The following is a 14,835-nucleotide window of genomic DNA, read 5'->3' as shown; positions in this document are numbered from 1 at the left end:
TATTTTAAGGTATAAAAACCTGTAGATCATCTTCTGCAGAAGATATGACAAGTAGAGTGGGTGTACATGACTTGCTTCACACTCTGCCTCAGATCAGTGACCAAGATAGGCTTGAAATAATCACATACAGTCCCCCTTAGCCCCCTTGGTCATAGCCATCTCATGACTGCCAGTTTCAAACTGGAACACAAAGAAAACACTGCCCCCAATACATTAATGAGCAGCAGAATTTTTAAAAATTGTATCAGATTTCAGCATTAAAGCAGTTTCTTTTTAAGCAGATGTTAAACAAGAAGGCAGGAAAAGCGAAATAATCTCTTTCTTCCAAAAAAAAAAAAATGTTGAATAAGGCACTCCCGTCACCGAGAGTGGAAATATACGTGAGCATACACTGGAGAGCTATGGGGCAGTCTCTAGTAAAGTTGAAAAAGCGCTTTCCCCTGGGGCCTGGGTGGCTCAGCCAGTTAAAGGGTCCAACTTTTGATTTCGGCTCAGGTCATGATCTCACAGTTGGTGAGTTCAAGCCTCACATCAGGCTCTGCACTGTCAGCCTGGAGCCTGCTTGGGATTCTGTCTCCCTCTCTCTCTCTCTGCCCTTCCCCCACTCACTCCCTGTCTCTCTCTCTCTCAACATAAATAAAAACATACTTTAACAAAAAGAAAAAAGAAAAGAAAAGGCACCTTCCCTATTCAGCAATTCAACTTTTTCATATATACCTAGAGAAAGTTGAGTGTGTATGCAATTAGAACGTACCAGAATATGTTTCTAACAATTTTTAAAAGCAAACGGTCAAAAAGTCTATCAACAGGAGTATGCACACATCATCAGTAGGAAGTTCATAAAGCATTATCACAGGGCAGTTAAAATGCATGACCTAGAGCATGTAAAGCATGACACCATTATATAAACTTGAAAAACAACACTATACGTTCATTTTTGGACAAATACATAAGTAGTAAAGGTATAAAAATACACAGAGTAGAAGTAAACACTAAAATCTGGTAGGTAGTCTTCTGGGACGACCCCTCCAGGGTCCCCTTCCCCAGTGAGGCCCCAACCTCTGACCTCAGCATTTGGGAGCCGTGGAAACCAGACAGGAAAGGAAAAAAGGGGACGCGATTCCCAAGGGGGTACATAGGAGGAGGCCTCATGATGGATGCATGGATGCTTGAATGCTCTACTGCGGAAAATATTTCATTTTAAAAAGAAAAGAGTTGGGGCGGCTGAGTGGTTGGGTCGGTTAAGAGGCCGACTCTTGCTTTCGGCTCAGGTCATGATTTCACTGTTCTTGGGATCGAGTCCCACATCAGGCTCTGCAGTGACAGCACGGAGCCTGCTTGGGATTCTCTCTCTCTCTCCCTCTCTCTCTCTGCCCCTCCCCTGCTCATGCTCGCTCTCTCTCAAAATAAACATTTAAACATAAATAAATAAAAAGAAAAAAGAAACAGCAGAATATTTTATCAGAAACCCCAAAACACTTTGCCTAGTAGTGAAACAATTTGCTTGCCTTTTTCCACAGTGACCAGACAACTAATTTTAACCCATTTCTAAAATGCTTACCTGCATCATTATAAGCATCCAGGGGGGAAACATAAAGGGACTTGGTCTAAACGGTCAAAATACAAGAGCTTCATGGTCAGAGCAGGAACACAAATGGCCACGGGCCGCGGGAGAACACCCTACCTTGATGGGAACCTCAGGAACCCTCTCTGAGCGGCCAAGTGTTTGTAGGGCCCTCCCCTTGGTGGCACTTAGAAACCCGGCTAATGAAGCAGGACACAGCGCGACAGTGGAACAGCACAGCACTGAGAAATCACACGAGGGAGCACAGGGGCGGGGGGGGGGGGCGGACGCCCCCTTTGCTGGTTCCGTATTTAGAAATAACTCCTCAATCCTTGCAGAGCATGGGAAATGTAAGTTGCAAAGGCACCGGGTAGGGGTTGGGTAGTGGGTACCAGTGGGTTTGGACGGTTTCTATTTTGAGGGGTGGGAGCAGGGAGGTGCAGGTGGGGGAGAGGAATTCCAGGGTTTCCACTTCACCCCCAATTCTGAGGTCAGACGTTGGGGCCTCACTGGGGAAGGGGACCCTGGAGGGGTCGTCCCAGCGGCACGCAGGGGCCGGTGAGACCACTCACCTGTCGGCGCGCAGTCCCGCCCTTGAGGGCTGGGACCCCTACCGGTCCGGCCCTGGCCCCGCCTTTCCCACCTGTGACGTCAGCGCCCGCGGACCACTCAACGGCCGCCCCTGCCAGCTCTTCGGGAGATGATTGGCCCGTAGGAGGAGGGGCGGGCGGCGGGCGCGGGAGGAACCCTGTGGCTGGCGGTTGCCATGGACGCTCTCGCGCCTAGTAACCACGGCTCCCTGGAAGACATGCTGGGTCCCGGGGGTGACCGGGTGAAGCGCCACTCAACGGAGAGGCCAAGGTGATTCCCCAGCCTTTCCTGCGGCACCTGAATCGGAACTCTTCAGCTGCAGGGGACTTGGTGGCCCGTTCTACCTGCAGGATACGGGCAGGACTCCACATTCGCACCTGTCCTCTGTCTAGCAGAGCCTTCTCCCTTGGTGGCGTTATCTAGTGATCCTCCCCTCCTTCCTCACTCTAAGGAAAAGATTTGGGCGCCCTCTCTCTCTCTCTTTCTCTCTCTCTCGCAAATATTTCCGTAAACAGTAGCCTGCCCTATTTCACCCAGGCACTGAGTCACCTGTCTTCCATATATCACTATTCACCCGTGCAACTTCCTTACAACCATGCGGTAGGAATTTACGTTTTACACACACACAAAAACTTCAGGCCTGGAGAAGTTATCTGACATAGGCAAGGCCCCCCAAACAGTAAGTGGCAGAAGTCCCACTAAAACTCAGATCTGTCAGACTTCAAGGAGCTCTTTTCTACAAGGCAACCGTCTTAATGGGTGAACAGTGAGGCCAGAGAGTTACTGTTAGCGCTACAGGAAAAAAAAAAAAAAAAAAAAAGCCCCGGTTAAACATTCTTGGTTGGTCTGGGAATCCCCGAGTGACATCCCACCAAAGGGTGACACCAGGGGACTTGCTGCCAGGGTAAGGCATCATCAGGCTGGCCCTTGGCAGACCTTAGTGAGGTGACTAAAGGTTAGGGACCTCAGCTCTGCCCCTTCAGAGATGTGAGTCTGTTTTCCAGGTTGATTAGAGGCCAACTCACGTGAACTGAACTAGAAAATCTGTTCCTCCGCCAGTGTCTCCACTAAGGCAACACAGCAGGTCTGACCATGGATACAAACCCAGAATATTATCCCCAGTAGGAAAACCACAGACGGCATCCAATGATCAAAAGCTGCTCATCAGCCCAGCCACAGAACTAAACAGGACGAGTCTGGGCCCCCAGACCCCACCAGGGCACCAGGGTTCCCCAACCCTCTCCTGTCCTCCTATGTTCCTTACCAGCGACTCTATTTCTTGCCTAACACACATTTTACCCCGAGCTACCTTTTTTTGAAATTACCTTGTCTCACGAATAGTGTGCATTTTGTATTAATTCTCAGAATTCTGGCCTGCAGGCCGTAGACTCGGTAGATGCTACATTGACCTTCAACTCATCAACACACCCCTGTGAGGAAGGTACTGCAGCCCAGCACACATCCATACCTGCTAAAGACCTGGGGAGTCGCCTTCTGTAACAACAGGTAAGGCAGGCACGGGGTCCCCTGTTCGGAGGCTTTAAAGCCATCTTTTATAGGATAACACCTTTAATAAGGCAGTCTAAATAATTTTGACACCATCTAGAAGGGAGGGCGAGTGGCCCACAGATCAGGATTCAATGGCTGGTCCAAGAGAGCTTAAACACAACCTCCTCAAGGTTCTGGGATCAGAGTCTTTGCGGAAGATGCTTGCTTGTCAGCACAAAGGCCAACGGAACCACAAGAGAACAGGCTTAGAAAGCTAGTGCCGGGCCACGGCTGCTTTATGAGACCCTTTCAAAGTCGAAGATCACGAGGGGGCCGTGGACAAGCTTCTGTTCATCCTGGAGGGCAGAGCAGGAGACGGGGTGGGAAGCTTGTCAAACATGAGCGGGAGTGAGAAAGTAAGCAGGGACCCCCATCACAGACCGCCGCTTCCGTCCCCAGAGGGGCAGCCCTTGGAGGCTGGGATGGAATCCGAGGGCTCCTTTCCTCAGCCCTTTAGCACAGAAAAAAGAAAAGTCTTACTGCATGAGATGGGTGTTTCCCAAAGTGTGTTCCCCGGACCATTAAAGAGGCGATTGGGGGGCGCCTGGGTGGCGCAGTCGGTTAAGCGTCCGACTTCAGCCAGGTCACGATCTCGCGGTCCGTGAGTTCGAGCCCCGCGTCGGGCTCTGGGCTGATGGCTCAGAGCCTGGAGCCTGTTTCCGATTCTGTGTCTCCCTCTCTCTCTGCCCCTCCCCCGTTCATGCTCTGTCTCCCTCTGTCCCAAAAATAAAAAAAAAATAATAAACGTTGAAAAAAAAAATTTAAAAAAAAGAGGCGATTGGTCAACTCAGAACGCTTGTTATCATCTCCAAGAACGCTAACTGTTCCACGGAACACAGTTTGGGCAACACTGGCTTAACATTAAATGTGTCCCCAAAATACGCTTCAGTGAGAGAAAGAAAAATCCATGCGCATGTCTAGCTAATTGCAGACCTTCTCCAAAGCAGTTGAAAAATACCTGGTTTATCGGTGTATTCAGTGAAAGGTTCTAAGTCAGTTGAGGCTTGAAGGCAGTTCCCCATCTGAGTATACTGTCTAGGAGTGCAGGGGTGGGGGGGTGGGGGTGGGGAGGAGAAGCCAAAGGGTGGCACGTGGAAAAAAAGATGGAAGAAGGACCCACAGAGAGGGAGAGAGTAAGGAAGTGAAAGAGGTGTATGGGGGTGTGAGTGTGTGGGAGGGAGAATATTTAGGAAAATTAAATAGACAAATATATGATTCCACTCATTTGTGGAATTTAAGAAACAAAACAGATGAACGCAGGGGAAGGGAAGGAAAAATCAAAAGACAGGAGGAGGCAAACCGGAAGAGACTCTTAAGTACGGAGAACAAACTGAGGGCCGCTGGAGGGGTGTTGGGTGGGGGAGGGGCTAAATGGGGGATGGGCATTAGGCGGGCACCTGTTGGGATGAGTACTGGGTGTTACATGTGAGTGATAAATCCCTGGTTCTACTCCTGAAACCCATCCTACACGGTATGTTAACTAACCTGAATTTAAGTGTTAAAAACGTAAAAACAACATTTGCACTCAGGAAAATAAAAGAGAATATATATTACCTTTATATCCGGCTGTCTCTTTAACCCGCCCGCTCTTTCTAAATTCTTTTCATTCCATTAGTCCATCTAATGGCTATTTATGTGGGGAAATCGGCAGTATCGCGTTGTAAAAAACGTGAGAGCCGAAGTCCTAGGATAAGGTAAGTCCTGAAGCGCAGTCTAAAATTACAGAGTAGTGTAAATCTTGACCTGCGTCCCCCGCCATTCGTTCTCAGGAAGGACGGAGACACAGATTTGCAACATTTTTTTCAAACTCGCACCGCCCCTGTCAACGGCTTGCCTTTAGTTTCCTTGAGCGCTGGGCTGACTATGGGTACTTGTGGAAGGTGCACCGTCAACCTGTGAACTGGATAGGAGATCCACGTTGACTCGAGGCGCAGAACATAGCACTCACACTTACAGAAAAGGGCTTCACAAGGCACTGGTTGGGCCACGTGAGTGTGGGACGCATTCCTTGAGAATTTCATCGTTTACAACCGCAGGAAGGCGGTATCAGCGGCCGCTGTTGTGTTTTGCTTACGTTACTAAGCTATTTGTAGGTAGGGGTGTGTATCACCCTAAGCTTTTTCAACAGAATAGACGTTGTCATAGCGTGAAATTTGCAGGGCACGCCCTGTGGGGAGTGGAGTACCTGGGGAGAGCTGAAGACACATAGACCCTGCCAAGTTGAAACACCATCTTCTACTCCCTTGTGTAGCAGGTGACGAGCTGTGATTCTAGAAGCTACATGCCGCACCGAGTGTCCCATTTTGGGGTGGCCTCCTGATCCAGTGGGACAGGCTCCCACAGGGCCCCCACAGGGCTCTCTTTCCTTGTGTTTCCATCAGAGTCATTGTCGCCTTGTCACATGCTTTTACATATCGTCTCTCCCGTGAGACTGTGAGCCCTTTGGGGACGGGGCTGATGTTCTTCCAGCCGTGGTCCCCAGAACCATTTTTGACGTCACTCTTGTCGTTGAGTGAAGTTCCAACACACATCCCCGTGTTTGTCTTACCTGTTCACATAAATGAAGATGCCGACCGACATTCAGGTTGGAGCTTCCTCGTTCATCAACCGCAGCCGTAGGCTGCCCAGAGACAGAAGAGTTTAGCGAAAAATCAGTGGAAAGCACTCTGTGAAAACCAGTTGGCGCTATGGAACTTACAACACAGAGTATCGTATATCACTATCATTTGTAAATTGTGAGCTATACATCCTTTATATCATTCAAGGATACAATAAAGTTGTGTGTATGTGTGTATAAGAATACACTTTACCCTGAGAGCCAACGGTTGAATATTTGTATCCCCGTGAGTGGGTCCCTGTTCGTATCTCTAAAGAGATTACCATCCGATGGGACACGGGAAAGCCCGGATGGTGCGGGCTCCAGTGTGGGGAGAGTCCCCAAAAGAGGGAACGCACAGTCAGCCAGGGAATCCCGAACGCTTAGCTTCTGGGTGATACAGAATACTGCCGCTCCTCAAACTGAGGAGAGTTTGCGGAAATAAAAATGGAGCCGGCTCTATAGACAGCCGTGCTGTGTTTGTATCAGGTATTTGAAGTGGTATTTCTCGGTGATTAATAAGGAAGTTAATTTCTCTTTGTTGACTTGGTTGAAAAGAGTTCCTCCCTTCTTCCTACACTGAAAAGAGCCAGAGTCTGGTGAACGTGACCTTGTCTGCTGTGTGTCGGCCTTTGATGTATGTTGGCCTCGGTTGGCCATTTCTGCAGGTGCCATACTGTAGACACAGGCCCTAGACACACGACTGCACGTTTTACGACCCGAACCTAAGCTCCCGGCTCGTTGGGTCGTCGTCACAGTCAGGCAATGTGGGGAAGACTTTAGTCAGCTTATGGCGTCAGCCACGACCACAGCACTCTGGTGAAGAGAGCCTCTCTAGCACATTCTTCAGCTGGCTGTAGCAGATGATGTCAGTGCTACAGTCCGCAGTCCGTCAGATGCTTTGACCGTTTCGTGAGCACAGCCTGTCAGAGTGCTGTCACTCGCAACACTGGGCTTTACATCTCCCTGAAGAAGGACTGCCTTCTGGCTGCCAGCAGCTACCTTCCCTGCAGAAGAAACGCTAGAAATGTCTAGGAGTTTGTGCCTCAGGCCAACCGTTACCCAAGACTAATGAGTTCACGGGGATGAATGTCCCAGTTGCCTTGCCCTGACTGGGACGACTCTGAGGTGGGACCTACCCTATCTCCAGAGCTCCCCCTGAGGCACTGAACCAAACCCCCCTTCCTGGGGACGTGGCTAGATATTGTACCCCTCCTCTTCTGACTTCCCGTCTAGATGTCTAGATCTCACTTCCTCATTTCTCTGCTACTTTTTCCAGGGGAACACTTTCTGAATAAGTCACTTTCACACTAATCCTCAGGGTCGGCTTCTACGGAACCCAACCTATGACAGTGGCCATGGTTCCTATGATGGGCTCTCTACTCCCATCCAGCACTCTCCCTGGCCACAGCTGATTGGACCACAAGTGGGCACCTAGCTCAAAGGTAGCCCATCTGCAGTCTGGCCAGAAGACTGAGGTAGCCTGGCACCAAACCCAATCAAGGCAGAGCCTCTCTCTTGGAAAGTTTGGTTTTGAGTCACGCAGAGAGTATTTGAGTCGGCATGTTTGATGTTGCAAAATTCTGGCTGAGGTTCATACAGTTGGACTGCCAGGGAGGAACAACACAGTCCTGTCATTGAGGCCCTACCGTACCCTCAGCGACTCCCCAGTTTGCAAACATTTTCCCATTTCCGTGAGATTTTTTATTTCTACCTGCCTCTCCTCCCTGCCGCCCTCATTATTCAAGGTAGTTAGATATCTCTGTTTCCCAAAGAGCCTACGACCCAAGCTGGGAACCACCTCATCGGTGGCCCCGATGTTCTGGCCACTCATTGCCAAATCCTTCAGGGAGAGTTTCCCGAGAATTATCCAGAAGGCCATGATGATTTTAAATAGGAGCGACTGGAAGACAAATCAGTGTCCAAATAAGTTGAATAATGGAGATGGGAGGCAATCTGTTTGAGATATTGAAAAGCTGAAAAGACTCCGACTAGTGTCCGTGCTTGGGTAGAAAAAGCATCGGAATCGTCTTCCGACTTCCATAGCCCCTCTGTGACTTGCAGCAACCAAGATGAGACTCCCAAACTAAGGAGGAGACAGAGAGTGGAAAGTCTACCAACCAGGAGGGTGGAGGGAACTATATATAAACCATAAATGTGGAGCCCTTTTGGCTTAGAGGTGACTCTGGGGGCTTTGGATGCCTTTGGATGCCTTCAGTGATGACAGGACCAGACTAGACTGGAAACTGAGGCACGTCGTCTGGGACTTGCTCCATGTTTGCTCTATAACTAGATTAAAAAGGGCCTTCTGGGGGCACCTGGGTGGCTCATTCGGTTGAGCGTCTGACTTCAGCTCAGGTCACGATCTCACGGTCCGTGAGTTCGAGCCCCGCGTCAGGCTCTGGGCTGAAGGCCCATAGGCTGGAGCCTGCTTCCAATTCTGTGTCTCCCTCTCTGCTCCTCCCCCATTCATGCTCTGTCTCTCTCTGTCTCAAAAATAAATAAATGTTAAAAAAAAATTTTTTTTAAATAAATAAATAAAATAAAAAGGGCCTTCTGACCTAGCCTGGCTCACCAGGGCCCCAAAAAAGAGACAGGAGCACAGAGCAGACATCTTTGTTCACAAGTGGACGTTGAGTGATCTTTGAGGGATCAGGCCAGGTAGGGTGTGGAGATGTTGGAATGGAAAGCCAGAATGTTACAGACACGAGCAAATGCAAACAGAATTCAAGCTTGCCGGGAATCAACATCGTCCCCCTCCCCACCCCACACTTCTCTAGAATGCTCATAAAAATACCAAGTGCTCTTCATAAGCCAATAATTAGCTCATCTGAGTCACAATGCACAGCCATCTTTGCTCTGCTAGAACATTCCCAAGTACAGAGCATGACACATCAGAATTGCCCAGAGAGCTTTTAAAATGCAGCCTTCAGGCTCTCATCCCAAGGGGATCGGATTCAGTAAGTCTAGGGTGGGGCCTGGGAATCCCTACAAACTTTATTGCAAAAGAGTCTACTTGGATCTGAGCAGTAATACCTTACTTTAATCTTAGGGATTTTTTTTTTTTATTGACGTATAATGAACATACAGGGTTATCTTAGTTTCAGGTGTAAAATACAATCAGCGGGCGTCTACAGGCAAAGGAGATACTCTGCCTCCTGATTTCTTTTGCTTGCGATGGGTATTTCTAAACTGACATAATCGACATTATAAACAAGGTGTCCTTTCTCCTGCCTGTGAGTGAGATTTTTAAAATAGTTACTTATATTTCGAATTTAAATTAACTTGTTGTTGTTGTTGTCGTCGTTGTCGTTGTTTTTAGGACCAGGAGGAATTTTTGTATCTCTCTTGTATCTCCCTCCCCGGGCCTGGGAGACGCATCGCCAGCATCCTTCGATGACACCTCGGAGCTTCATTTCTGCTTCCACAGACAGTACTTCTGGGTGAGCCCAGCACAGCTCCAAGTTTCCCTGCGGAGAGTCTTCGAGATTAAAAACAAAAACACAGGGGCACCTGGGTGGCGCAGTCGGTTAAGCATCCGACTTCAGCCAGGTCACCATCTCGCGGTCCGTGAGTTCGAGCCCCGCGTCGGGCTCTGGGCTGATGGCTCGGAGCCTGGAGCCTGTTTCCGATTCTGTGTCTCCCTCTCTCTCTGCCCCTCCCCCGTTCATGCTCTGTCTCTCTCTGTCCCAAAAATAAATAAACGTTGAAAAAAAAAATTATAAAAAAAAAAAAAAACACAAAAGCAGAGGCGCCTGGCTGGTTCAGTCGGTTAAGCGTCTGACTTCGGCTCGGGTCATGATCTCGCGGGTCCGTGGGCTCGAGCCCCGCGTCGGGCTCGGTGCGGACAGCTCGGAGCCTGGAGCCTGCTTCGGTTCTGTGTCTCCTTCTCTCTCTGCCCCTCCCCCACGTACATGCTGTCTCTCTCTCTCTCTTTCTCAAAAATAAATAAACATTAAAAAAAAAAAAGCAAATTTCACCATGCCCCAAGATATTCTAATGTCTTCTCATTTACATAAATACCTGGAGCCTGCTTACACGTATCTGCTGGGAATATATGCCTATATGTTCTCCCTTGTCTCTCTATCTCTCTCTGTCTCTGTCTCTGTGTGTATAAGTACACATACGTATGTGTGTATATATATGTACATATATATACGTATACACCTATATGTATATACCTGTATGTATGTATATGTATATGTATACACCTATATACATATACACATATATGTACATATATGTACATACGCACCTATGTATATATATATACATATACATATACATATATATACATATATATACACATACATACACACCTGTATATATGTATATACAGGTATATATGTATATATATGTATATATATGTATATGTATATATGTATGTGTATATATATGTATATATATGTATATAGAGAGTGTATGTATGTGTATATATATGTATATATATAGGTGTATATATAAACACATAAACCTATATAGTCTCTCCTTCCTTATAAATCATTTGAGTCCAAAGTGAAAACCATAAACTCCACACTGTATTACTTCCTACTTCATTCAGAACAACCTGTGGCTTGTCAATTAAAAGACAAAGAGAAAAGACAATGACCTGTGTTATCACCTGCAGGCAACCTCAGGCCACCTCCCCACCCCCAGGGACAAGAGGTCTGACTCATAGCTGCCCACGAAACAGGGTCCTCTCCCCCTCGTCCCCCCTACCTTTCAAAGTCCCCAGTGTTCCGAGGACACTCCGTCTGTCATCGCTGCAATTCTGCAGACGCCCCACCGCCGCAGCGGCTGTTCCCCCAGGAACAGTGTGATGGGCGCTGTGGGTCCCACCGCCCACTCCCCACGCTCTACCTGGGGCGCAAGCGCGCTGCTGAACTTCAGCGGCTGGGACGGCCTTGGGCCTTTCGCGTCTGGCCTTGGGGAGCACCGCTCTAGGCTCACACCTGCTAGGCGTTTCTGAAGACCACAGTCATCTGCCAGCACAGCTTCCCACACCCCCACCCGGGGTACCCGCCGCAGCTAAGGAGGTGTTTTCTGTCTAAGGTGGCCCCGGGCGCGTGGGTGAGGACACACAGCCTCAGTAACAAGACAGACCGAGCTGGTAGTCTTGGGTTTGCCCTCCACCGGTGCAAGACAATGACCGAGTCATAACCTCTCTGAGACTCGATTTCCTTATCCATGAAGGGGGGATGATGCTACTGCCTTTACAGGTTGTTAGGCAAATTGAGTAGGAGCACAGGGGAAGGGACAGCCCCCGCCTTGCCCCGCAGAAGAGCGCATGGCCCTTCTTACAGAACAAGACAGGGGTGACGGTGGAAGGTTTGTGAGCCACACACGGCAGTATTTTCTCCCGGCGTCCTCCTCCCACGGCAGCGTAGCAGGAAGGGAAGCCTCGCATCATCTTGCAGCAGAAACACGGCAAGACAGAACTTAATTATATGTGGCTGCGAGTTAGCCACAACATTGGATGAGGTCATCGGTGCTTACAGAAAACGGCCGAGGCTTCTGGAAAGGTGACAACTATTTTTAAATAACTAGACTTAAGGGGAAAAAATTAGATTCGTTGGTTTCTGAGACACACATCCTGGAGGTTTAAATAATTTATTGGGTGCTGCACTGTTTTTTTGGGGGGGGTGGGGAAGGGGGTGTCTAAGAGAGCCAGCAGGTGATGGCAGGGGACAAGGGCACTGTGAGTCTACCATGGCTCTGAGAGTGGTTCTGTGTCTGCTGGGTACAGCACAGAAACTCTGTGCAACCCGGTGGAGACTTCTGGACTGTTAGGCAAGCCTACTGGAGGCACTGGAACATTTTCCAAGGGGCGTGTCGGCCTCAGATGGTTTCACAGCATCACTCTCCTGCCTTTGCTTCAGTACATATTCATTCCTACAAGGGATCTGCCTTGAGGGCAGCAAGTTCAAGGGGTCGTCCTGATCCCCTCACCCTTCCACCAAGACCCTTCCTATTCTCAACAGTGTGTTGGCCTCAAGTGTGAAACATTCTGGGGAGCCAAACAGAGGGACAGCCCAAACACTTGGCGATGGTCCAGAAAGTGAATCACTCCAATAATTAGGCAACGAGTTATTTTGCCAACCTCGCGGTTTTTAGTTCGTTTCCTCCAAAATTAAAGGAAGACCTACACAGGTGTCCATTCATCAAACAGGTTTTGATGATAGATGATCTTGGGTTTGGGGGGGCATATCACTCCGAAGGAGTTACATTTTAAATTGAGTAACACTGAGGGGGGCCTGGGTGGTTCAGTCGGTTAAGCGGCTGACTTCGGTTCAGGTCATGATCTCGCGGTCCATGAGTTCGAGCCCCGCGTCGGGCTCTGGGCTGACAGCTCAGAGCCTGGAGCCTGTTTCAGATTCTGTGTCTCCCTCTCTCTGACCCTCCCCTGTTCATGCTCTGTCTCTCCTTGTCTCAAAAATAAATTTAAAAAAACGTTAAAAAAAAATTTTTTTTAAATATTTTTTTTTCAACGTTTATTTATTTTTGGGACACAGAGAGACAGAGCATGAACAGGGGAGGGGCAGAGAGAGAGGGAGACACAGAATCGGAAACAGGCTCCAGGCTCTGAGCCATCAGCCCAGAGCCTGACGCGGGGCTCGAACTCACGGACCGCGAGATCGTGACCTGGCTGAGGTCGGACGCTTAACCGACTGCGCCACCCAGGCGCCCCAAAAATTTAAAAAAAAAAAATAAATAAATAAACATCAAAAAAATTAAAAAATATGGGCGCCTGCGTGGCTCAGTCGATTAAGTGACCAACTCTTGGTTTCTGCTCAAGTCATGATCTCGTGGGTCGTGAGTTCAAGCCCAGCATCAGGCTCCGCACTGCCAGAGCCTCTCTCTCTCTCTCTCTCTGCCCCTCCCCTGCTCACTCTCTGTCGCTCTTGAAATAAGTAAATAAAACTTTAAAAACTTAAAAAATAAAATAAAATAAGTTGAGTAGCATTGATATAAAGATTCTCCTTCCAGTCCTATCTAATTTGTATGAACAAAGTTTCTCAACACCAGCATCAATAAAAAGGAGACATTGGCACAGAAATAACACTGAAACTCAGCTCAGTTTAACAGTGATCTGTGTACTAATAGTAAAATAAGTAAATCATCTCCCATCCATCTCACCAAGAGGTGCATTGCCAATAAAGTGTTGCTTTGGGAGTTTAATACTAAAATAAAATGAAATAAAATAAAATAAAATAAAATAAAATAAATTTATGTTTGACATTTTTATGCTCGGAGTCTTACGCGATGGAGTTACAAAGAATTTACAAATTATTAAATTTCATTTATATACACATTTTTATTTTGTTTATATTTTATTTTTGTTTGATTTCTATACAAATTTTGGCAGAGAAGTACAAGAGGGTCATCAGTGGGAGATTTTCAAGCCTAACTGCACATCACATTAAAATGCATTTCCAGGGGTGCCTGGGTGGCTCAGTAAGTTGAGTGTCTGACTCTTGATCTCGGCTCAGGTCATGATCTCATGGTTCGTGGGACTGAGCCCCACATCATGCTCTGTACTGATGGCACGGAGCTTGCTTGGGATTCTCTCTCTCTCTCTGTCTCTGTCAGAATAGGTAAATAAACTTGTAAAAAATAAACAAATAAAATGCATTTCTCTAGGGAGGGAATTGGAATGGGAATGAGCTCAAAGAATTGAGGTATAATTTCTGACCATTAAGATAAGCTTGTTCATTTATTTTTAAATGGGTAATGGTGCAGGGTGCCTGAGTGGCTCAATCAGTTAAGCATCTGACTTCAGCTCAGGTCATGATCTCACAAGTTTGTGAGTTCAAGCCTTGCCCGCATCGGGCTCTGTGCTGATGGCTCAGAGCCTGGAGCCTGCTTCAGATTCTGTGTCTCCCTCTCTCTGCCCCTCCCCCCTTGCACTCTGTCTCTGTCTCTCTCAAAAATAAAGAAACATTAAAAAAAAGTTTTTCATGGGTGATGTGGGTATTATTCATTATGGCATGTAACTGGATATGTTACAAAGAATGATATGACAAGTTTACTTTTAAGTATCAATATTGACAGTACATAAAAATTAGTCCTTCAAAACTTCTTAAACATATACTTCTTTTTAAGACATCAACTTTAAGAAGGGTGTGAGAGTACAAAATTTTTCCAAAACAAATTTTAAATTTACCTAAGCCCCATATTGTGAATGTTTTTAGTGCTTCCTTTTGAAAATAAACGTTAAATATCGTTTCATCATATCTTTCCACAAAAGGTACAAATCATATGAAAGTTTTTGGTACTCTTTTCAGGGCATAAAAGAAGTGACAAAAGTGTTATCCAGAGCTAGCTACAGTACGTGCAGTTCCTGGGACACACGAACTACATCTGGGATGGGAGAAAAGATGACCTCGGGAGAGGGGAACAGCAAGGCAGCTCCCACTCGTCATTTGGCAGGAACCAGAGGGGAAAGACCAGAGAAAGGATGTGGAGGGGACATGCCAGGACAGATGCTAACCACAAGGCCAATCAACGTATTCCTCCTCCACGCGTGCTCAGGGTC

The 14,835-nt window shown here is 47.6% G+C and overlaps 1 protein-coding gene and 1 long non-coding RNA gene across 3 annotated transcripts in view; one reads left to right on the top strand and one right to left on the bottom strand.

Moving 5' to 3' along the window:
- Nucleotides 1–2,219, bottom strand: part of TEKT3 (tektin 3) — a 35,740-nt gene extending 33,521 nt beyond the window's left edge. Inside the window, exon 1 of one of the 2 annotated variants that reach the window (XM_040453154.1) lies at nucleotides 2,137–2,219. Coding sequence is in view for 1 of the 2 variants with exons in the window: in XM_040453152.1 (XP_040309086.1) it covers nucleotides 1,562–1,594 (33 nt within the window). In the remaining variant the exon portion in view is untranslated. Of the gene's footprint in view, nucleotides 1–1,561; nucleotides 1,795–2,136 lie in introns of those variants that run through there. The other variant, XM_040453152.1, reaches the window with a different exon arrangement.
- A 135-nt stretch (nucleotides 2,220–2,354) lies between these two features.
- Nucleotides 2,355–9,703, top strand: LOC121015733 (uncharacterized). Its single transcript, XR_005783948.1, has 3 exons — nucleotides 2,355–2,425; nucleotides 3,521–3,661; nucleotides 9,622–9,703. It is a non-coding gene; the product is annotated as an uncharacterized LOC121015733 (long non-coding RNA).
- Nucleotides 9,704–14,835: the final 5,132 nt, after the last annotated feature.

Source organism: Herpailurus yagouaroundi, unplaced genomic scaffold, assembly GCF_014898765.1.
Source record: "Herpailurus yagouaroundi ecotype Mexico unplaced genomic scaffold, PumYag 208, whole genome shotgun sequence".
Lineage (NCBI taxonomy): Eukaryota > Metazoa > Chordata > Mammalia > Carnivora > Felidae > Herpailurus > Herpailurus yagouaroundi.
The sequence above is the reverse complement of the archived record's forward strand: the minus strand, read 5'-3'. Positions and strand labels throughout refer to the sequence as shown.